Here is a 25458-nt window from a genome sequence, read left to right as displayed (position 1 = left end):
TTTAAATCAGTTCCAGCATGTTGTGGTCTTGAATCAACACCAAGAGAACACAAGTGAGGCTCTGTGTTCTGGTGTCTTAATCTTCTCTTGGCACATTTTATTCATCCTGGATGTCTCCTTTTATGATCCCAAAAGAAGTAAGTAAGTAAATGAGCAAAAAGGCCCAAGTAACTCTCCACCAGCCATCCACACCCAGATCAGCATAGATTAATTCCAAGGTTAACATCAGACCAACAATCAAGCAAACAATATCAAGAAACGACCAAAGATCAAACAGCCCAACCAAAAACCCTCTGATACCACCTCCGTCAACACTGACAGCATGCCACTAGAATATAAACTGATAGCAAACTGCACTCCTTACCAGCACTGATTATGTTACCTAGTTTGGGTAATGAAATGTCTACAAGAGAACAGGCAAGCTCAGAGACCACCAAGGACTCCCTCAATCAGTGGATGATTTGCCTTCAGAAGCTATGGGTCCTCCAACACAGGAGGTTCTTAAAAAGAGATTAGGCAACCATTTGTCTGAAATGGTGGAGGATCGCTTGAGAACGGGTGAACAGGGTTGGAGTCTGAGCATTTTAAAGTTCTTGAAGTTGAGAAATATTGTTTCAAACAATCACTTTCCATTCTTCCAATGAAGGAGACTCAAAGCTCCAAGATTTTTCAGCCTTCCTGGCAACCCAAACCGTGTAGAGCAGGGGTGTCAAACTCGATTGTGTCGTGGGCCAGATTGTGATGTATTACAACATCTTTTGCCTTTGTGAAGCTAGGGTGAGTTTGGCCTGCACAGATCATATCCGGCCCGGCCCGCAGGCTGCCAGTTTGACAGGCCTGATGTAGCCTTTTCAGATTGAGAGAGGCTGTTGCAAGGCAGTTTTAAAGTACTGTTCATTCTTAAGCTTGCCAGAATTAAGGTTCAGCCATGTAGGAGCTAATCATAGAGAGACTGGCATCTGATGAAAAAGGACCATTTGCTTCCTGACAAGTCAGTCATGAATCGCACATCTGGCAGCCAATCAGAAAGCAATGCAACTTGATCGAGGATGCTACAACCTCAAGAAACTGTCTGCCCTTTTCATACAATGTGATAGTGGAAAAAGGTTGCCACTAAATCCTTCCTGACATTTTTCCTGACTAACATGGCTCTATGTCTGGCAGCTGTCAATCTTGTCTGAGTTCCTGTTTCCTTACTGGCAGAAGGCATTTGATGTCTTCAGTCATCAATGAGCACACAGAGATAAACCACATTTACACACCATTCAAAAAAGATAATAGGAGGGCGGAGCTGGCGTTGCGACGATACGGCATGCGATCTTGGAGATCTGAGATCGCAGCTGATATCTTTGCTCCTGGCTGGTCCAAGTGGATCTAAACCGTCCCGAAGAGACAGTGAGTGTAAAGAGCACATCCTTTCGATTGTCTTTTTTTTCTTCTTGTCTTTGGAAGTTAAATTTCTACGTCTGCTTTTTATTTTAAAGGAAAAGCTTTAGTATTAATGCTTCCCTTCCTTTTCTTTTTAAGGGAGTAGCCTTTTTCTTCTCTTTCCCTTCCTGGTATTTTTGTCTTTCCATCTACCTTCCACATTGGGTTTTTTTTTATATATAAATACTTTTATATTTGAGACCTCTTAATTGGATTAAGGTATTGAAGAACCCAAAGAATTTTTCCTTCCTTTTTTAGCTTTTTTCTTCACTTTTTGCCTTTTTTAGGATTTTACAATTTTCTCTTTTTTTGTGTGTGTTCATGGTGTGTTTATGGTCTTTTCCTTCATTTTTGAATTTTTACTGTCATCCAACTAACTGATTGGATTAAAGTATACAAGAACCTGAAGAAATTTTTTATTCTTTTTCTATTATTACTACTATTTGGCTTCTCTTTTCTTACTATTCTTCTACTTTTTTCCTACTATTTTTATTTGGAACTGCAATTGGTTATTTTACAACTGGATTAAGGTCTTGAAGAACCTGAAGATTTTGAACTCCTCAAAATGAGTAGGAAATTAACAGCTCCTGGTTCTTCAACTTCCACTTCTTCCTCTCCACCATCTGGAGGACAACGTTCAATACAGACCATATTAAGGCAAGAAAAAGAACAAGAAAAAGTGACCCTGCAGATGATTATGCAAGGAATTCAAAATATTCAAACAAGATCAGAGAATATTCGAAAGAGAATACAGAACATTGAACAGAGAACAGAGAACAAAGAACAGGGAAAAACGATGAAAAAGTAGAGAACATCCAACAAATGATGATGAAGTATGATGAGAGACTCCAAAAAATTGAAGAAGATTAACAAAGAGACAAGAAGATTGGAGACATTGATAACAGATTAACTGTGGTTGAACAATATAAAAGTGGTATGCTGAGATGGGAGATGGACAGATCAGAATTTTATCTTAGATTCCAAAACGTAGAGGAAGAAAAAGGACAAAACCTAGCTGAGATAATGATAGAAATACTGGCTGAAGCTTTGGAAATAACTGAAGAGAAGATGATGGATGGAATAGATGAGGTTTATCGAGTCTTCACAAGATATGCAATGAGAAATAGCTTACCAAGAGAAGTTCACATCAGATTTACAAAGAAAGCCATTAAAATGCAAATATTGCAAGGGGCAAGAGAGAAAACATTGAAATATAAAGATAAGGAGATTGTGGTCTTGAAACAAGCACCCCGAAGAGTGAGAGAGATGAGAAGGGAATACTGATTCTTGACCAAATTATTACTTAAAAAAGAGGTGAATTATAGATGGTTGATTCCAGAAGGTTTAATGTTTACATGGCAAGAACAGAGATATAGAATTGACTCAATTGAGAAAGCTTAATCATTTTACACAGAATTTTTCAGAGGGGAGGAAGAGGCAGCAAAAGAAATTTCACTAATTGAATTTCAAGAGGACTCCCAAATGACGACTGAAAAAGAAGAAGGTGCAGTAGGTGGAAAGGAGGAAGCCAAAGAAAAACGTGAACCAAGATCCACGAGAGCTGTCAAACCTAATTACAAATTATAATCATGGAAGAGAAAAAAATTGATTGCAATTAATATAAATGGACTTAACTCAGCCGTTAAAAGAAGGAAAATCTTTCATAAATTAGAGAAATTAAAATTTGATATAATCTGCCTACAAGAAGTACATATTAAAAAAACAATATGAGCAATTGTTGATACAGCTAAAATTAGGGAAAAAATTCACTTCCCTGACACAATGTAAGAAAAGAGGAATGGTTTTATATATTAAAGAGGCCATCTCAGCGAAATTGATTTATACTGATGACGACGGAAGAATATTAATGGTGGAAATAATGGACAATAATACGAAAACACTCCTGATTGCAATGTATGCCCCGAACGACAAACAAGAAGAATTCTATAAAATATTACATATGAAAATAGTTGAACTGGACTATGTTAATATAGTTATGAAGGGAGATTTTAATGGAATTGTAGACAATAAACTGGACTATACAGCACAGAAAACAATAAAGCAAAATAGAAAGACTCTCCCTAAATCTTTTTTTTTTAAATGGTAGATGAAATCAACTTAAAAGATACATGGAGAGAAAGAAACGCTAAAACTAAACAATACACCTTCTACTCAAATAGACACTTATCATGGTCCAGAATAGATAGGATATGGATGTCAACAGAATTGTTAACTAATATTCAAGAAATAAATATTGAAACGAGTACTTGGGCAGATCACAATCCAATGACAATTAAATGGAAAGTTCAAAGAAGAAGATCTAGATGGACATTAAATAATACTATTTTAAAGGGAAAAGACTTCACACAGTGGATGGAGAAAGAATTGGCCTTTTTCTTTGGAGAAAACAAAAAAGAAGATACACCAATCCAGAATGTATGGGATACAATGAAGGCACATGCCAGAGGCTTGATAATAGACTATACGAGGAAAAGAAATACCATGAAAAGATTAGCCTCTAAGGCATTAGAAGATGAGTATAAAGGACTCCAAAAAGAGCTACAGAAAATGCCACAGAGAAAGGACATCAAGTTAAAAATGGATATAACCAAACATAAAATGGGTCTAATGGAAAAAGAAGAATTAGCACAAAAAATTAGAGGTGCCAAACAGAACTATTTTGAAGATGCAAATAAACCAGGTAGATGGTTAGCATATAAATTGAGAACGGAGAAAGAATCAAGGAAAATATCGCAATTAATAGATGACCGAGGCCAAGTTTGCTATAGTAGTAAAGAGAAGAAGGAAATTATTCGAGATTATTATGGGAAACTATATACACAAGAGAATATTGATGAGGAAAGAGTTAAACAGTATTTACAGAATGCTAATTTACCCCAGATACCTAAAGAGATTGAAACAATGTTAGAAAGCAATATAACAATGATGGAGTTAACTGAAGCACTTAAGAAACAAAATAATGGAAAGGTACCAGGCCCAGATGGACTTCCGGCAGAATTTTACAAAACATTACAAGAATCATTGAATTTTCCACGGCTAGACATTATGAGTGAAGTTATGTTAAAGAAGAGGATACATAAATCATGGTCAGAAGCTTATATCACACTTGTTCCAAAAGAGGAGACCGATCCATTACAAATCAAGAACCATAGACCTATCTTCCTACTGAACGCAGATTATAAAATCGTTTCTTCAATATTGGCAGAAAGACTTAAAAAATATTTAAATAATTTTATCCATCCTGACCAAAATGGATTTCTGCCAAAGAGACAAATCAAAGACAATATGAGAGTAATCTTGGACACTTTGGAATACTACAAGGCACATCCCGAAAAACAAATGGCTTTGATATTTCTAGATGCACAGAAGGCATTTGATAATGTGAATTGGCGATTCGTGTTATTACTGCTGGAACAGATGGGCTTGGTTAGAAAATTTATTCAAGCAATAGCAGCTATATATCATAAGCAGACGGCAAAGGTAATAATAGAGGGAGAACTGACAGAATCTATCGATATAAGAAAAGGAACAAGACAAAGGTGCCCATTATCACCTCTGTTGTTTGTGTTAACTTTGGAAGTGCTAAACAGAAGTATTAAGAGATGAAAAGAATATAAAAGGGCTGAAAATTAAAAAGGAAGAATTTAAGTTGTAAGCATTTGCAGATGATCTGATTTTTATCTTAGAAAACCCACTAGAAACAGCATCAAAATTGATAGAAAAGATAGAGACATATGGAAAGGTGACTGGTTTGAAAATAAATAAAGATAAGACAAAGATCTTGACAAAGAATATGCTATCAAGACAAAAGGAAGAATTGGCAGACCTACTGAAAATTCAGGTCACAAATAAGATCAAGTATTTTGGGATATACTTGACAGCAAGATGCAGTACACTAAAAGAGAATAATTATATCAAACTTAAACAGCAGCGCTAGATTTGGCGAAATGGGAAAATTTACAACTGTCATTAATAGGGAGAATATCAACAATCAAGATGAATATATTACCCAGAATTTTATATTTGTTTCAAACAGTTCCAATTAGGCTTGGAAAAGACTACTTTGAAGATTTAAATAAAATTGTGTTGAAATATATATGGCAAGGTAAGAAAGCGAGAATAAAGTTAAAACTTTTGCAAGATGCTAGAATTAGAGGAGGATTTGGTTTGCCTAATTGGGAGTTGTATTACCAAGCTACAAATCTGATGTGGGTTAAGGAATGGATTACATTAAGAAATACTAGATTGTTGACATTAGAAGGACATGACCTGTTGTTGGGGTGGCATGCTTTTTATGGTATAAAGGAACTAAAACACAGGGGTATTTTAAAAGACATTATATACAGGAGTCTCTGTGGTTAAATTGGGAGAAGATTAAAAGACAATGTTATTTGAAAATTCCAGTCTGGCTATCAACTATTGAAGCATTTTCTTATCCTATAATATATAAAAAGGAACAAACAGTTAGATATGGTGAAATATTGAATGAAAAGGGTGAACTTAAATCTATACAAAAACTAGAGGAACAAGGTATAAAGATGAATTGGTTTTTATATGCGTAAATGCATTCAAGGTATGATAAAGATTCTAAAACAGAAGGTTTCTATGATAAATTGGCTGACTTAGATAAGATTTTGACAGGTACTGATGAAAAGGTGATTAAAAAATTGTATGGATATTTATTAGAAATTAAACTAGAAAAAGAACAAGTTAAAGAAACTATGATTGCTTGGGGGAAGAATTTTGGATATGGGATTGATCTAGAGAAATGGCAAAAATTGTGGTCTCAAAATTATAAAATAACAATGTCAACAGCATATAAAGAAAATTAGTATAAGATGTTTTACAGGTGGCACTTTCCCCCTACAAGAATAGCAAGAATGTTCAAGAATAAATCCAAAAAATGTTGGAAATGTCACCTGGCTCATGTTACCATATGTGGTGGACTTGTGCAGATGCTAAAAAATACTGGACTAAAATCCACATGTGGTTGGGGAAAATGACAAAAAAACATATAGATTTGAAACCAGAAATAGTTTTATTGGGAATTTTACCTGAAATATATAGTAAAGACTTGAAATACCTGATTGTAAATGTATTAAAAGCGGCTAGGATTGTATTTGCTAAAAACTGGAAAAATGAGAAAATACCATCACAGGAGGAAATCATTAAGAAAATATTGGAATGTGCTGAAATGAGTAGATTGACATTTGAAATTAGAGAACAAGATGATCAACAATTTTATAAAATTTGGGATCTATCCTATCAATGGTTAGACAATAAAATATAGTAATGAAATATGTAAACTTTTAGAAAATAATAAATATATAAAGATGTATTCTTTTCTTATTATATCTACAAGATTCTAGGATAGATCTGGGATGATAATATGAATTGTCATAAAACAAATTAAGTAAAATATGATCATTTTGGAAAACACGAATGAATAAAAGTATAGTCAAATAATTGATTAATGATGATATTAATGTATTTAATATATTGATTGAAAATACGAGATTATATGCAACGTAATTATAATCGAAGACTATGAAATGGAAGCACAAAACAATTTGTAAACCAACCGGCACACTGTATGTACATCTATGGAAGATGATTTGATGTTTTTATGTTTTGTTTGTTTATGTTTGTTTTAAAAACCAATAAAAATTTATATTAAAAAAAAGATAATAAAAACCTAGGAAGGAAAGAAAAAGACTAGTAGAACACATTGTTTCCAGGTAAGCAGGGATTAACACCAGACAAACAAGTGGGAGAGATTGTAGCTGAAATGCAGAGCTCTGGTTCTTCATGGATAGGAAAAACATGGAAGTATCAGCCCTGTGAAGAACACGTCTGAGACCCACCTGTGGATCTGCCCATTTTTATGTAGGTACTCCAGTCCTTCCAAAACTTCCTTGAGGATCGTGGCTATTACGGGCTCGTCCAGGACACCATTCTTATGTTCTCCTTTGGCTACAATGTGCTTGATCACATCCAGAACAGAACCTGTATTGATAAGGAGAAAAGGCTTTTATCAAGTGGAAGAAAGAAGATTCTCCTGATAACTTTTCTCCACTGATACCAAATTTGATACATCTGCTGATAGACTGACCAGCCTCATCTTGATTTTAACCACTTTTGTTGAAGCAGGTGCTTGACTTGCACACAATCCTAAAAATCAAACTCTGGTTTATAAACTACAGGTAGTCCTCAACTTGTTTAGTGACCGTGAGAAGTTACGACAGCACTGAGAAGTGATTTAGAACCAGGCCTTTCACAACCTCCCCCCAGTCACGTGATCCAAATTTGGTTGTTTGGAATGCATTTATTAGTTACGGCATCCTGCAATCACGTGGTTGTCCTTTGCAACCTTCTCAGCCAACTTCTGATGAGCAAAGTCAATGGGAGAAGCAGAATTCCCTTAATAACCCTATGATTCACCTAATAACTCTATGATTCACTTAACAGAATAACAGAGTTGGAAGGGACTTTGGAGGTCTTCTAGTCCAAGCTCCTGTTTGAGCAGGAAACCCCATACCATTTCAGACAAATGGATGTCCAATCTCTTCTTAAAATCCTCCAGTGATGGAGAGCCCACAATTTCTGGAGGGTAGTGGTTGCACTGATTAATTATTCTCACTGTCTGGAAATTTCTCCTTAGTTCTAGGTTGCTTCTCTCCTTGATTAGTTTCCATGCGTTGCTTCTTGTCCTGCCTTCAGGCGCTCTGGAGAATAGACTGACCCCCTCTTCTCTGGGGCAGCCCCTGAGATATTGGAAGACCCCTATCATGTCACCCCCTAATGACTCTTTTCACTAGATACGCAATTCCAGCAACCGTTCTTTAGCCTCCAGTCTCCTAATCCTCTTTGTTGCTCCTCTCTGCACTCTTTCTATTCATGTCACCCCAGTCCTTCTTTTCATTAAACTAGACATACCCAATTCCTGCAACCATTCCTTATAATCTCCAGGCCCCTAATCAAAAAGGTCAGAAAATCAGGCCATGACTCACTTAGCAACCACTTTGTTTAGCATTGGAAATTCTGGTCCCCGTTGTGATCATAAGTCAAGAACTATCCGTATAATAGCTGGATTCACAGTTTTCCCTAAACCAGAATCAAACAAGCCATGTGACAGTTTAGTAAAGATGGGTAACATGGCATCAGGTTGCAAGCACCTCAAATCTACATTTGCTCCCTATGTTAAAACTGCATTTTGAGGCTTCACACAGCATTTACTGTCAAACAGCTGGACAGTGCAAGAGGAGGGAACATTTAGAGGAATGCCAGGTTGAAAAAGAAAAATATCCTTCTCAATCCTTCCAAAATTTTCAATGTGAAATTTAAATATTTCTTGTCCTGGGAACAACTTTAATTGCTAGAAAAGGGTGAAAGGTTTAGTAATTTACTAAACCTTTCACCCTTTTCTAGCAATTAAAGTCATACATTTTGCACTGTTTAGAGATATCCCACTGCTGTAATCTGTGTATTTTGGCATAATAAATCTACCATTACTGCTCCTAAATGAAATGTTGGTAACAGTAAACAGGTTTGCTGAAAGATTTTGGAAGCTGAATCATCATCTTCAAAACTGGTTTATTTTTTTTTATATACCTTAAACAAAAAAACCCAGAAAATTTGCAACCACGGCTGGTACAGATTTTATTTTGTTTAGGTAGTCAGTTAAAGCCGTGGGGTGCAGGAGGAAGCATGTTCAAGCTTGTTATAGGTGACCTGACAGCTAAAGCCCATTCAGCTACGCCTTATTGAAAATTAAGATTTAAAAGTATTTATCTTGATGGCTGCTTAAGCCCAAGTGACAGCCTAAGAATAGCCAACCCAAAATAGACCTGTTACACGGTTTAAAACTGTTTTCTGCCTTACATTCCAGATATTCTACTTTCAAGACCTTTTCCACTGCAGATTAATTTGTTCCTGAAAATAATGACCAGGTTAATTAACCTACTTCTCCCTCGAAACAAACAGATGTGTATTAGCTTTAAAAAGTGCACGTGTACAGGTAGTTCTCGACTTAAAACAATCCATTTAATGACTGTTCAAAGTTACAAAGGCACTGAAGTGATTTATGACCATTTTTCACACTTATGACCATGGTCACATGATCAAAATTCAGACACTCAGCATCTGATTCATATTCATGACGGTTGTCGTGTCTCAGGGTCACATCATCCACTTTTGCGACCTTCTGGCAAGCAAAGCCAACGGGGAAGACAGTTTCACCTAACAACGATGTCACTAACTTAATAACTGAGGTGATTCACTTAAGAACTGTGGCAAGAAAAGTCGTAAAAATGAGATAAGTTCACCTAACAAATGTTTCAATTAGCAACATAAATTTTGGGTGGTAACAACGTGAGAATTACCGGTGTTAATGGAACAAAAGCGGGTATGAAAGTGGCTTGAGAATACAGGTCCTTGACTTACGACCAATCACATAAGGACTGAAGTTATGCCAGATCGCCCCAAAATCCCCAAAACTGCCCCCTCTATGGTGACGACTGTATTTTGGATGCTCTGCAACTGGTTTACATTTGCAGCTGAATCCCATGACTGAGATTTACAAGCTTTTTTTTTTTTCATTTTATCAGAAACCAGGATTGACTTCCGGTTCTCAGCAAAAACTGGATTATAGTGATCAATGGGTTTATGTAACAACCACAGGGTTTGTTTAAAAATAGCAGGAGAAAAGGTTGTAAAATCAGTTTAGTCATGGGATGATCTACTTTAGGACCATCATGACTGTAATTCCTCAATTACAGCAATAAGACGAGGACTTTGTGTATAGGACTTTGTGGCTGCTATAAAAAAATAGCTAATTTCCTCCTTAGCATTATTTCTGAGCTGAAAATAACAAGATCAGCAATGTCTGTTCCCTTTTATAACGTATAGTATTAATTAGAGCAAACTTAGAATCTGATGCATGCTTCTAGTTGTTATATTTCAAAATAATACCACGGAGCTGGAAAAAATAGCTAAACAAAAACGGCATTATGACAATGGTTCCCAACCGTGGTAATTTTAAGATGTATGACATCCATCTTCCAGAATTCCTCAACAAGATTATGGTTGAGAAATTCTGGGAGTTAGAAGTCCACACATCTTAAAATTGCCATGGCCAAGATACTGGTTTGCATCAGCATTAAAAGAGTCACATCACTTCCATTGTGCAGAGATGATTATCCATCCAGTGTCCCCCAATTTGGCCACTTCTAGATGTGTAAAGTTTAACTCCCAGAATTCCCCTGCCAGAATCTTTGTTGGCGGAAATTCTGACAGGTGAAGTCACCGAATGAATAGATTTTTTTAACCCCGCCATTATCTCTGTGTACGTATTTATTGTGGCTGGTTTTCTTTACAATTTTCTTTATGCTTATGGGTGCTCTTTGTAATTTAGTTTCGCTATTTTAAGTTTCTTAAGGAGGGAATGCAAGCTGACCTAAGTCTCTCTGGGCGAGAGTGGCGTACAAACCCTCGTAAAGAAAGAGTTTCTAAAGTGAGAGGTTTTAATCTGGCAAGAACCAGAGTTCTTGTTCAGAGATTTATTTATGTACTGTATTAAAAAGACAATAAATAGTCTTCAGAAATCGTCAATGGACTCAATAATATGTTAATACTTAATCTAGATTTCCCCCCCCAGATATTTTCAATCATCCAGTTTAGAATACTGGAAGAATAACACGCTGTGGCAAATGTGCTATTTAGAAGGGGTTTTAGTACAGTATACATAAAAGTCCTACATACATATAAATTAAAAGTATTATTGGCTTCAAAGCATCAAATTTATTCTGTAGCTGCCACAAAGAGGACAGTTAAATTCCCTTCCTTCCTCTCCTCTCCTCCCTCTTGTCTGTCTGCCTGTCTATCGATCTGTCTTTCTCTCTCACACATGCTGGAATAACCAGCATTGTTAAAGAGAGAAATGTTTACATCTCTGACTCCTGTAAGAATTCTTTAAAAAGCCCATTTGCTCACCTTATGCATTAGTAAAATTGCTAGGTAGGCTTCAGTTCTGAAAGGGAGGGAAGGACGGCTAATTGTGCATCACTTTAGAAAGAAAGCAAAACAGGGGCAATGTTTACAACAGGAACGATCGGGTCAGAAGGCTCAAAACACCAACCCCACTGCTTCAAATGCAATTGTAGATATATAATTTCAGTCCAAAACCTTGCTTGCCAGTTGCAAAGGCTGCCCTGCAGGACTGTTTCTATTCTCTTCCCAACCAGTCTTTCCGGCTTCAAGAGCCAAAAATCCCATCATGACCCAACTTCTAAACTTCTAGAAATGGGAATTGAATATTGCTGGAGCATGCTAAGTTAGAGGCAGCTGGCCAAGATAGTTAATACACTGAGCTAAAAAGCATGTTTCACAAGCCCAAGTCACAATTTCATTTTACCTTCCATCAATCGAGTTTATTAGCTTAGCGTGTTATATGAGAATAAATTCCGTAGCTGCAACACACTGCATACGCTGTTTGTCTTCCATCAGCCTTCTCTCTCCAAAAACCTGATCCAACTTCATAAAGCCCACTATCCAGAGTTTATTTTTAACTGAAATTATAATTTATTCATTAGATTCCACGAAGACCTGGTCTTGAAATGGCTGAAGGCTTTTAAAAAGGTAAAGATAAAAAGGTTTCCCCAGTCCAGTTGTGTTTGACTCATCTCTGGTGCTCATCTCTGTTTCTTAGCCGAAGGAATCAACCTTGTTTCTGTGGACATGGGGCCAGCATGGCTATACCCAGAACGCTGTTATCTTCCCAACAAAGTGGCACCTATTTATCTATTTGCACGCTTTTGCACTACAGAATTTCTGACCTGGGCTGATAAAGCCCTATATAGGCAGTCCTCGTCTTACAACTTTTATTTACTGACTGCTCAGGGCACTGAAAAAAAAAGAGACTCGTGGCTCTTTTATGCAGACTGACCATTGCAGCATCCCTATGGTCACCTGATCAAAATTCAGATGCTTGGCAACTGGCTCATTTTTATGATGGTCTCACTCCACTCATGCCAGCAGGGGGCATGCTGCAGGTTCTGTTGGCCTGATTATTCTGGCTGGCGGAGCCCAGGAGGACGGCCTTTTCAGTTGTGGCTCCGGCCCTCTGGAACATTTCTGCCCCCCCCCAACCCAAACGTGAGGTTGACCCCAACTTTCCTATCCTTCCAGAAGGGCCTCAAGACCTGGCATTTGGCCTGGGGCTCCAATGGGAGAGCAGCAGAGTGAGGCGGCTGATCAAGTAACAACAGATTCCACCTCTCCTCACGTGTCCTTAGATTTTAAACTCTGGCCTTTATTTATGTCTTTTTGTGTATGTACAGACATATTTTTATGACCGTAAGCCACCCAGAGTTACCTTATAGTAAAATGGGAGGGCAATAAATTATAAATAAATATGACTAAAACAAACAAATAAATAAACAAGTGGAGTAGAGCTGCTAACTAAAGAAGCTCCCTTTAAAATCCACATGGTCTATGTGGTAAATTCAGTTTTAGTGGGCTAAGACCTAGCTTAGACAAGAACAGTTTATGCATGGGTTAAATTTCAGTTCCCATAATCCCTCACCAGCTGCTAAAAGGTTATGTGAGTTGACATCCAACACAACCAAAAGGTACCAGCTTGAAGATGAACAATGTATAGTGTTGCAATTAGCACTTGTCTTAATAGTAGAATCCTGTAGAAACATTGCAGTGTTTTAATGGGGGGAAGGGGGCAGTTTTAAAAGGGGAGGTGGTGAACTCATATAATCATATCTATATATTTACAATGAATACATAATATATATAAAACCTTCCTTTGGCATGGACACCAACTGGGTGATTTGGGGCCAGTACCTGCTTCAGTACCAACCCATTTACAGGTTGGTTGTGGGAAAAACAGGAGAAGCAAAGCACAGGTCATCCTCACTTAGTGACTCTTTGAAGTTACGACAGACCTCTCCAAGAGAGTACAACCTGGTTTGAAGTTCCACATCCATACGCATGCATACCTCACGGTCATGTAATCACGTTTTGGGTGCTTGGCAACCAGCTCATGTTTATGGCTATTTGCAGTGTCCTGCGGTCACGTGGTTGCAAATTTGGGCAGGGGGAAGGGAGTTGCCTTGGGGTTTTGGCAAGAAAGCATTAAATAAAATTGAACTGTTTAACTGTGGCTGAATTCAGAATCCCTACCACAAAAAGATTGTAAAACGAAACACTGACACTTGGTGATCTGCTTAACAATTGCCTCAACTTACCACCGTAATTCTGCGCTCAATCGCTGTTGTAAGCTGAGGAGTACCCATATTATATATGCTGTCTTGAGTTATTAGAAAAACAAAAAAAAGCTGGCATATAAATCAAATAAATATTGGGGGGGATATTTCCATGTGGCAACCATTCTTGTGTCACTTTTCCATCTGTGTCGATTATCCAGGCATTCTCTTACTGGAACTAAATTTGAAAGTATTGTAAAACCATTAAGAGGGTAAACAAACAAATGCCGTAGGGGAACAGGGTTGTTTTGGAGAAGATGTAATGTGTTAAAGCACATTCTTCAGGCACTTATTTATCTAGAAGAGAGTTATTTCTGTGGTCTCCCAAGTCCTTTTAGACATCTTCTCTGTAACTGAGCATCTTCAGTGCCACTGAAGCAACTTTTAAATATAGAAACACTGAGATTGCAAGCCAGTGAATGAGTTTGTAACAAGGAGAAGTTGCTGGAATTCTAAACCAAGCTAGACTCTCAGCCCTGTGATCTCACCCCGTATGTTTGTCGAGTTGCATTTTTATCTTATCTGGTTAAACTACTATTAGTTTTTTTCCACAGGGTGTTCAAGGTGTGTCTCTTCCTTGGCTCAGCCAAGAATGTTGCTGAAAATTGTCTTTCTGGGACAGGAAAGGTGAAATCTTTTGACTCAAGGAATGAAAACGTGCCCTAAATGAAATTAAAGATGAATATATCTGGGGTTTTTTTTGAAAATGTACAAAGCATACGAAGCCAGGTTGCTTCTGGAAATGGAAGTCCAGTTTGGGAAGCAGGGGTTGACTTAAGAGATAGATTTTTGAGACTCAGAAATGAGAGAACAGCTAATTTGCTGATTTTTTTTCATTGTAGGAATTTAGGGAGAGTCCTACAGTAAATAACAGCTTTGTTTCTAATGGAGATGTTTTATAAGTCAGCAGCCAATTTTTGCCCTCCTCCTCCTTCTCTTTGACAGCAGTCATTTATTTTCCTTTTTTTAAAAAAAATTCAATGAAGAAATTTATCAAAACATTAACACTCTCATACAGCTTGGCACGCATGAGTTGGCTTCATAGTGTCTCAAATAGCTTAGGTTTTTATGTATATTCTTTCTTCTGCTTTTTCTGCGCAACCATTAATCTAATTTGGCTTCGTTCATGCCTTGCCGTGAGTGATCAGTTCTTTAATTGTGGCTTACATCGCAATTTACCAAATCAGCAAAGCCACAAATGATAGATTTTAGTTCACAATGGCCGGTTCTCCTGGCAGTCTTACCCCCAAATCAGAGAAAGTGTTTTGTGGCCTAGAACAGAGTTTCTCAAACTTGGTAACTTTAAGATATGTGGACTTCAAGTCCCAGAATTCCTTAGGCAGCATTCCTAAAGCAATGTGTGAATTGTTGCTTTCCCTTAGGTCTGACAGCAATTTTTCCACCTGCTTTCTATAGGTAATCCTCAAATTGATCAATTGCTTAGTGATAGTACGAAACTATGGTGGTCTACCTAGGGTGTACTTACAACCTGTCAGCTATTGCCGCCTCGCCCCTCATAGTTACATAATTATACTTCATGTGCTTCAGTTATGGTTGTTTCACATGACCACATTTTAAGATAGGTTTGTGGGGAAAAATGGCATTTACTTTCAGTTTTTGGCAAAACCAGCCTATCACAAACCATGGGTTTGCTTAACAATTAATGCAGGAAAGATGGTAAAATCTGGTCCAACCCACTTTATGACTATCACAACATAGGACGTATTGACCACTCTCCATTACAGTCGTAACACGAGAATTACCTACATCGCTCTGGTACAATTTCTTCCCAACCTGTCTTCCCTTGCGCTTATTTTGCACAAAAATTGTCATTTTTATCCTAAAGTCCTTCTGTTACTTTTCCACATGGCAACTCATGTATGTCAAATGTTTCCTGCTGAACAAGATATGAGTAAATTCTTTCTACAAAGATTCCAGTTTCTGCAAAGAACCAGTTTCTACCAAGCTTCCTTATCATGAGATGTATCTGTTGCAAGGTTTGTATTTAACATGGGGATTACAGAGTTGTTCAGGTTTTTTTTTTTTTAAAGAAAAACAATTCAGGGATTAGCGCTGCGCAATTTCCCATGTTAAAAGTGGAGCTTTCGTTCCTTTTTTCAACAATGCACGTAATCCTTGACTTATAAACACAGTTGAGCCCAACACTTCTGTTGCTAAACAAACAAACAAACCAGCCCAGTTGTCCTCTGAAAAAGCATTTTTAGCTAAGTACCACAGTTGCTAAGCAAGTTTTGCCCCACTTCGCCATTTTTCTTGCCACAATTATTAAGTGAATCACTGCAGTTGTGAAGTTAGTAACCCGATTGCTAAGTGAATCTGGCTTCCCCATCGACTTTGCTTGCCAGATGGTTACAAAAGGGGATCACGTGACCCTGGGAACACTGCAATTGTTGTAAATACATTCCAGTTGCCAAACGGCCAAATTTTGATCATGTGACCATGGGGATGCTGCAATGGCTGTAATTGTGAAAAACAGTCATAAGTTGCTTTTTTCAGTGCCATTGTTAACTTTGAATGGTCACTAAACAAATGGTTGTAAGTTATGGATTACCTAATTATGTCGCAAATATTATAGAGAGTAATTAAGGAGATACCTGGAGAATCAACCTATGATTACAAGATGAAACAAGGAAAAGTAGCAGAGATAGGGGAAGCTATTCCATTCCAAGACATGTCTAGGGAGATCCAGGTCACGGTTGTCCCAATGGTGCTTTTTCAAAAGGCAACTGGACTTTCTTTGTTTTTCCTTGAAGACATTTCGCCTCTTATCCAAGAAGCTTCCTCCGTTCTGACTGACTGAAAAACAAAGAAAGTCCAGTTGCCTCTAAAAAAAAAGAATCTTTGGGATGGCCATTCCAAAACAGCTTCAGGGTGCCTGATAAATCAAAAGGCAAAGAAAACGGGTATCTAGGGAAAATAGCCTTATCTAAAGACACAGTCAGGAGAAAATGAATCACAGTCCTCAACATACGATCACAATTGAGCCCAACATTTATGTTGCAAAGTGAGAAATTTATTAAGTCAGTTTTGCCACATTTTTTACATGTTCTTGCCATATTTGTTAAGTGAATCACTGCAATTGTTAAATTAATATAGTGAATCTGGCTTTCCCATTGACTTGCTTGTCAGAAGGTTGCAGAGGGGGATTACATGATCCCGGGAAATAAATAAATACCAGTATGAATATTTATTTATTCATATTCATCATTTATTCATTCACAAATAAATATGACTCAGCTGGCAAGCGGCTGAATTTTGATCACATGACCATGGGGATGCTGCAAAGGTCATAAGTGTGGAAAATAGTCATAAGTCAATTTTTTCAGTGCCATTATAACTTGTCACTAAACTGTCACTAAAAGAACTGTGGTAAGTCAAAGACTACCTGTATATTTTCCGATTCAATTTGGTATATTAACTGCAAAGTATGTTACTAGTCTAATGGTCTCCAAGCCTGTGGATCGTTTTAAAGTTGTTTAAAAACATTAATGTTTCCATGTTTTCCCCGCTGTTCAATTATCAGGAAGATATTATCTCATCCCACTCTCAAAGCACAGTGCTCCACATAGATTAGAAGAAATTGTGACAACTACACATATACCCTATTATTTATCCATTTACTTGTTATATTTGAATTCTGTTGCCCTCTCTAAGGACTTCTGAAGCCTACGCTTAGGAAGAACAGCAATTATCAAAGAACAATGCCCAAACCGCGCATGAATAAACCATAACATTTTTATCAAAAGTCTGAAACTCAGAATCCATTTTAACTCTATTTTAACAGCCTTTATGAAAATAAAAAATGAGGTCATTTTGCTAGTTCATAGAGACTTCTGCAAATAAATTTCCACTTATCCCCTAAATTCAGCTTGATTCACACAGCAATTTAGGTTAATTTTACAGGCAGTCCTCTATTTATGATGGTGTTTGTCATAAATTGGGGCTCCCGCATGACCCATTTATTTTCATTACCTTTGCTGCAGCTGCCTTTAAGAGAATAAAAACTATTTAAAGTAGTTGCCCCAATTGTTAAGCGAATTCTGCAGCCATTAAATCAACCCAGGGTTTGGTACTGGCCAGATTTGCTGAAAAATAGAAGTAAACATTGGTTTTCAGCAAACGGTCATGAAATTCTATCATACAACTGTTGGGCACTACAAATGGACATAAATCCATTTGTTGTTGGGTATCCAACATGTGATCACATGAGGCAGCCGTCAGATCTTCTCAATTGGGCCCTAAGTACCCCCAGGGAGGTTTGTCATAACTTTGATTGGTTGTAAGTTGAGGATTACGGTAGCTGTGTCTACATTTCCATTTAGCCAATTAATAATTCTTATGTATCAAACATCTAGATGAGAGAATGCTTTTTGTATTTGCCCTAATAGGCTGGATGTTTTTCTTATTCTTGGTTTGATCTATAAATTGCGTGTCATCAAAATCTTCAAAATGAACCAGCCTGCAAACATATTCTACTTAGACCTTTTAGAAAAGGTGTTGTTATTGACAAGTAAAAAAATAGATCTGCATTTTAAAATCCCTTTTTATAGTTACAAACCAAAGCAAACAGCAGCAGAATTCACAAAAATCTTACCTCCACTCAGGAGCTTCATCACTAACCAAAGTTCATCTTTCACCACAAAAGAAGTATAGTAAGAGACAATGTTTGGATGGTGGCACTGACTCATTGCTTGAATTTCTTTCTGAAAGGGAAGAGGAAAAAGAAAGGAAAATCAACTTTCAGTTACTATTCTCTTAACCACCCTAAACTGAAGCAGCAGGACACCAACACAAAAACCTTCATTTACAGATTTTCCCATGTGTGGACTTTAACTCCCAGAATTCCACCAGCCAGCATCATCATTGCTAAGAATTCTGGGAGCTGAAACCTACCCACCTGAATTCAATCCAGGCTGAGAAATGCTAATATATAAGAAACCAAATCCTGGCTAAAAGGTGGCCCAGGCTTTGCAAAGATATCCCAGACAGATTGAACTACAACTCCCATAAACATAAGGGATGCAGCATTTGCTAGTGGGTTTTGGAAAATATGGGCCTACATTCCAGTTGATATACAGTTAGTCCTTGACTTATAATCATTCATTTAGCAACCGTTTGAAGTTATACAACTGCTCTGAAAAGGGGGACTTAGGACTTGTCCTCGCACTTACAACTGTCACAACATTCCCACGGTCACATTATCAAATTTCAGGTGCTTGGCAACTGGCATGTATCTATGACAGCTGCAGAATCATGTCATCACTATTTGTGACCTTCCCAGGCAGCTTCTGACAAGCAAAGTCAGTGGGGGAAACCAGATTCACTTAATGACCATGTGATTCACTGAACAACTGCAGTGAACCATTTAACAACTGTGGCAAAAAAAATATTGCAAAATTGGACATAGCTCGTGTAGTTTGCCTAGTAACGGAGATTCTGGCATCCACTGAGGCCTTAAGTCAAGAATTACCTGTAACTGCAGGAGGACAGCAAACCCATTTGATTGTAAACAAGGTATTGTTACTTGTACATAATTTACAAGTAAATTATTATGTGGGTTCCTAAGATGATGGAACCCTGTTCCTTAGAGCCTCCCCAGCTTCCTCTCTGTTCCTAATTTTGTTCCCATTGTCTTGGGCAAAGTAAGAGCATTTCTGTTGGAAATCTGCAATTGAAAGTTTGGTTGGTGTCTGGGCAACAGCTGCTTTGTGACAGCCACAAGGCTTACAGCTACTCAAGGTGAGGTTTCCCCAAATGTGCTCCCACATTCCAAACTTCCCTGAGGTCCCCAAGGTGGTTTAGGATGTTCGCTCCATTGTGCAATGTGCAAAAAGCTCACCCACATCCAGCCTACCAAGTGAAAAGGAAGTGGCATTTCTTTTAGGGTTTTTTTTTTTATCCCTCTTTTATTGTTTATATAACTAATTCAAGATAGCAACCATATCTTACCTTCCTTCTTTCTCCTATGTAACACTGATTCAAGTCACCCAGCAGGCTTTCACACCTAAGGTAAGACTGCAACAAGGTAGGACTATCACCCGGTGATTGGCCCAAAATCACTCAGCCGATTTTTATGATCCTGCCTAAGGCAGGACTAGAAGTTATCGTTTTCTGGGGATAGGCCCAAAGTCACCCAGCTGCCTTTCATGCCTAAGGTGGGACTATCCTGGTGCCTTAACTACTAAACAAATCTGGCTCTCCAATTAGTTTTATTACTTATTCTTTACTTTCACTAAACAATACTATCTCAGCAAGTGCTAGCACTGGCCAACTTTTCCTAGGCACGGAAAATAAGCAGAGTCTGATCTGGTTTATGGTTTGATGAGAGACCATGCAGAGATTTTAGGGTTGTAGGCTAGACTAGGCAGTTAAAAAATACTCTGGAAAGAAATAATAATAAACCACTGGTTTGAAGAGGCTACGTGAGTTTGACTTGAAGGAAAAATACCCTCTTCCCAAGCACCATGCTACCTGGGCTGATCTCCAAAACTTCAACCCTGATGATTATGTAGACAAGGACAATAAGGATGCAGTACTACCAAATGAGGAATTGAAGAAATACCCTGGAAAAAGGCAATTGGAAAACGACGCTACTTTGTTTTCCAGCAAGCTACATGGATATACAAGTAGTCCTTACAATCTTACAATCTTTCATTTAGTGACCGTTCAAAGTTACAAAGCATTGAAAAAAATGACTTGCGAGTGTTTTTCACACTTACTACCACTGCAGCATCTCCATGATTACATGATCAAAAAAGATTGTTTTTTAGTTTTTTTTATTGGTTTTTAAAACAAAGATAAACAAACAAAACATTAAAACATCAAATCATCTTCCATAGATGTACATACAGTGTGCCGGTTGGTTTACAAATTGTTTTGTGCTTCCATTTCATAGTCTTCAATTATAATTACGTTGCATATAATCTCGTATTTTCAATCAATATATTAAATACATTAATATCATCATTAATCAATCATTTGACTATACTTTTATTCATTCATGTTTTCCAAAATGATCATATTTTGCTTAATTTGTTTTATGACAATTCATATTATCATCCCAGATCTATCCTAGAATCATTTTGTAGATATAATAAGAAAAGAATACATCTTTATATATTTATTATTTTCTAAAAGTCTACTTATTTCATTACTATATTTTATTGTCTAACCATTGATAGGATAGATCCCAAATATTATAAAATTGTTGATCATCTTGTTCTCTAATTTCAAATGTCAATCTACTCATTTCAGCACATTCCAATATTTTCTTAATGATTTCCTCCTGTGACGATATTTTCTCATTTTTCCAGTTTTTAGCAAATACAATCCTAGCCGCTGTCAATACATTTACAATCAGGTATTTCAAGACTTTACTATATATTTCAGGTAAAATTCCTAATAAAAATATTTCTGGTTTCAAATCTATATGCTTTTTTGTCATTTTTCCCAACCGCATGTGGATTTTAGTCCAGTATTTTTTAGCATCCACACAAGTCCACCACATATGGTAACATGAGCCAGGTATCTAATGACATTTCCAACATTTTTCGGATTTATTCTTGAACATTCTTGCTATTCTTGTCGGGGGAAAATACCACCTGTAAAATATCTTATACAAATGTTCTTTATATGCTGTTGACGTTGTTATTTTATAATTTTGAGACCACAATTTTTGCCATTTCTCTAGATCGATCCCATATCCAAAATTCTTCCCCCAAGCAATCATAGTTTCTTTAACTTGTTCTTCTTCTAGTTTAATTTCTAATAGGTGTCCATACAATTTTTTAATCACCTTTTCATCAGTACCTGTCAAAATCTTATCTAAGTCAGTCAGTTTATCATAGAAACCTTCTGTTTTAGAATCTTTATCATATCTTGAATGTATTTGCGCATATGAAAACCAATTCATCTTTATACCTTGTTCCTCTAGTTTTTGTATAGATTTAAGTTCACCCTTTTCATTCAATATTTCACCATATCTAACTGTTTGTTCCTTTTTGTATATTATAGGATAAGAAAATGCTTCAATAGTCGATAGCCAGACTGGAATTTTCAAATAACATTGTCTTTTAATCTTCTCCCAATTTAACCACAGAGACTCCCGTATATGTCTTCTAAAGTACCCCTGTGTTTTAGTTCCTTTATACCATAAAAAGCATGCTACCCCAACAACAGGTCATGTCCTTCTAATGTCAACAATCTAGTATTTCTTAATGTTATCCATTCTTTAACCCACATCAAATTTGTAGCTTGGTAATACAACTCCCAATTAGGCAAACCAAATCCTCCTCTAATTCTAGCATCTTGCAAAAGTTTTAACTTTATTCTCGCTTTCTTACCTTGCCATATATATTTCAACACAATTTTATTTAAATCTTCAAAATAGTCTTGTCTTGTTCCTTTTTTTATATTGATAGATTCTGTCAGTTCTCCCTCTATCATTACCTTTGCCATCTGCTTATGATATATAGCTTCTATTGCTTGAATAAATTTTCTAACCAAGCCCATCTGTTCCAGCAGTAATAACATGTATCGTCAATTCACATTATCAAATGGCTTCTGTGCATCTAGAAATATCAAAGCCATTTGTTTTTCAGGATGTGCCTTGTAGTATTCCAAAGTGTCCAAGATTACTCTCATATTGCCTTTGATTTGTCTCTTTGGCAGAAATCCATTTTGATCAGGATGGATAAAATTATTTAAATATTTTTTTAAGTCTTTCTGCCAATATTGAAGAAAATATTTTATAATCTGCGTTTAGTAGGGAGATAGGTCTATGGTTCTTGATTTGTAATGGATCGGTCTCCTCTTTTGGAACAAGTGTGATATAAGCTTCTGACCATGATTTAGGTATCCTCTTCTTTAACATAACTTCATTCATAATGTCTAGCAGTGGAAAATTCAATGATTCTTGTAATGTTTTGTAAAATTCTGCCCGAAGTCCATCTGGGCCTGGTGCCTTTCCATTATTTTGTTTCTTAAGTGCTTCAGTTAACTTTGTCATCCTTATATTGCTTTCTAACATTGTTTCAATCTCTTTAGGTATCTGGGGTAAATTAGCATTCTGTAAATACTGTTTAACTCTTTCCTCATCAATATTCTCTTGTGTGTATAGTTTCCCATAATAATCTCGAATAATTTCCTTCTTCTCTTTACTACCATAGCAAACTTGGCCTCGGTCATCTATTAATTGCGATATTTTCCTTGATTCTTTCTCCGTTCTCAATTTATATGCTAACCATCTACCTGGTTTATTTGCATCTTCAAAATAGTTCTGTTTGGCACCTCTAATTTTTTGTGCTAATTCTTCTTTTTCCGTTAGACCCATTTTATGTTTGGTTATATCCATTTTTAACTTGATGTCCTTTCTCTGTGGCATTTTCTGTAGCTCTTTTTCGAGTCCTTTATACTCATCTTCTAATGCCTTAGAGGCTAATCTTTTCATGGTATTTCTTTTCCTTGTATAGTCTATTATCAAGGCTCTGGCATGTGCCTTCATTTTATCCCATACATTCTGGATTGATATATCTTATTTTTTGTTTTCTCCAAAGAAAAAGGCCAATTCTTTCTCCATCCACTTTCCCCTTTAAAATAGTATTATTTAACGTCCATCTAGATCTTCTTCTTTGTCTTTTCCATTTAATTGTCATTGGATTGTGATCTGCCCAAGTACTTGTTTCAATATTTATTTCTTGAATATTAGTTAACAGTTCTGTTGACATCCATATCCTATCTATTCTGGACCATGATAAGTGTCTATTTGAGTAGAAGGTGTATTGTTTAGTTTTGGCATTTCTTTCTCTCCATGTATCTTTTAAGTTGATTTCATCTACCATTAAAAAAAAAGATTTAGAGAGAGTCTTTCTATTTTGCTTTATTGTTTCTGTCCTGTGTATTCCAGTTTATTGTCTACAATTCCATTAAAATCTCCCATCATAACTATATTAACATAGTCCAGTTCAACTATTTTCATATGTAATATTTTATAGAATTCTTCTTGTTTGTCGTTCGGGGCATACATTGCAATCAGGAGTGTTTTCGTACTATTGTCCATTATTTCCACCATTAATATTCTTCTGTCGTCATCAGTATAAATCAATTTCGCTGAGATGGTCTCTTTAATATATAAAACCATTCCTCTTTTATTACATTGTGTCAAGGAAGTGAATTTTTTCCCTAATTTTAGCTGTATCAATTGCTCATATTGTTTTTTAATATGTACTTCTTGTAGGCAGATTATATCAAATTTTAATTTCTCTAATTTATGAAAGATTTTCCTTCTTTTAACGGCTGAGTTAAGTCCATTTATATTAATTGCAATCAATTTTTTCTCTTCCATGATTATAATTTGTAATTAGGTTTGACAGCTCTCGTGGATCTTGGTTCATGTTTTCTTTGGCTTCCTCCTTTCCACCTACTGCACCTTCTTCTTTTTCAGTCGTCATTTGGGAGTCCTCTTGAAATTCAATTAGTGAAATTTCTTTTGCTGCCTCTTCCTCCCCTCTGAAAAATTCTGTGTAAAATGATTCAGCTTTCTCAATTGAGTCAATTCTATATCTCTGTTCTTGCCATGTAAACATTAAACCTTCTGGAATCAGCCATCTATAATTCACCTCTTTTTTAAGTAATAATTTGGTCAAGAATCGGTATTCCCTTGTCATCTCTCTCACTCTTCGGGTGCTTGTTTCAAGACCACAATCTCCTTATCTTTATATTTCAATGTTTTCTCTCTTGCCCTTGCAATATTTGCATTTTAATGGCTTTCTTTGTAAATCTGATGTGAACTTCTCTTGGTAAGCTATTTCTCATTGCATATCTTGTGAAGACTCGATAAACCTCATCTATTCCATCCATCATCTTCTCTTCAGTTATTTCCAAAGCTTCAGCCAGTATTTCTATCATTATCTCAGCTAGGTTTTGTCCTTTTTCTTCCTCTACGTTTTGGAATCTAAGATAAAATTCTGATCTGTCCATCTCCCATCTCAGCATACCACTTTTATATTGTTCAACCACAGTTAATCTGTTATCAATGTCTCCAATCTTCTTGTCTCTTTGTTAATCTTCTTCAATTTTTGGGAGTCTCTCATCATACTTCATCATCATTTGTTGGATGTTCTCTACTTTTTCATCGTTTTTCCCTGTTCTTTGTTCAGTGTTCTCTGTTCTTTGTTCAATGTTCTGTATTCTCTTTCGAATATTCTCTGATCTTGTTTGAATATTTTGAATTCCTTGCATAATCATCTGCAGGGTCAGTTAGGGGTTAGTTAGATGACAGTAAACATTCAAAAATGAAGGAAAAGACCATAAACACACCATGAACACACACAAAAAAGAAAAAGTTGTAAAATCCTAAAAAATGCGAAAAAGCGAAGAAAAAAGCTAAAAAGAAAGAAAAATTCTTCACGTTCTTCAATACCTTAATCCAATTAAGAGGTCTCAAATATAAAAGTATTCATAAAAATAAACCAAAAAAAAAAAACCAATGTGGAAAGGAAGGAAAAGGAAAGCAAAGGGAAGGAAAGGGACAGGAAAGGGAAGGGAAGGGAAAGGAAGGAAAGGGAAAGCAAAGGGAAGGGACAGGGAAAGGAAGGGAAGGGAAGGGAAAGGGAAGTGAAAGGAAAGGGAAAGGAAAGGAAGGGAAAGGAAGGAAGGGAAGAGAAAGGGAAAGGGAAAAGGAAGGAACGGAAAGGAAGGGAAAGCAAGGGAAAGGGAA

The 25458-nt window shown here is 36.6% G+C and overlaps 1 protein-coding gene across 1 annotated transcript in view; it reads right to left on the bottom strand.

Moving 5' to 3' along the window:
* OXSR1 (oxidative stress responsive kinase 1) overlaps positions 1–25458 on the bottom strand; it is a 92254-nt gene that overhangs the window by 45125 nt on the left and 21671 nt on the right. The window contains exons 3-4 of the mRNA XM_087917549.1: positions 18337–18445; positions 7314–7455 (exon numbers count right to left, since the gene is read on the bottom strand). Coding sequence (XP_087773675.1) covers positions 7314–7455; positions 18337–18445 — 251 coding nt within the window. The remainder of the gene's footprint in view (positions 1–7313; positions 7456–18336; positions 18446–25458) is intronic.

The sequence above is a fragment of the Pseudonaja textilis genome, chromosome Z (assembly GCF_049901715.1).
Source record: "Pseudonaja textilis isolate UNSWEBS1 chromosome Z, rPseTex1.2, whole genome shotgun sequence".
In the NCBI taxonomy this organism is placed as follows: Eukaryota; Metazoa; Chordata; class Lepidosauria; order Squamata; family Elapidae; genus Pseudonaja; species Pseudonaja textilis.
Note: the sequence above shows the minus strand (reverse complement) of the source record. Positions and strands in the feature narration are given on the sequence as shown.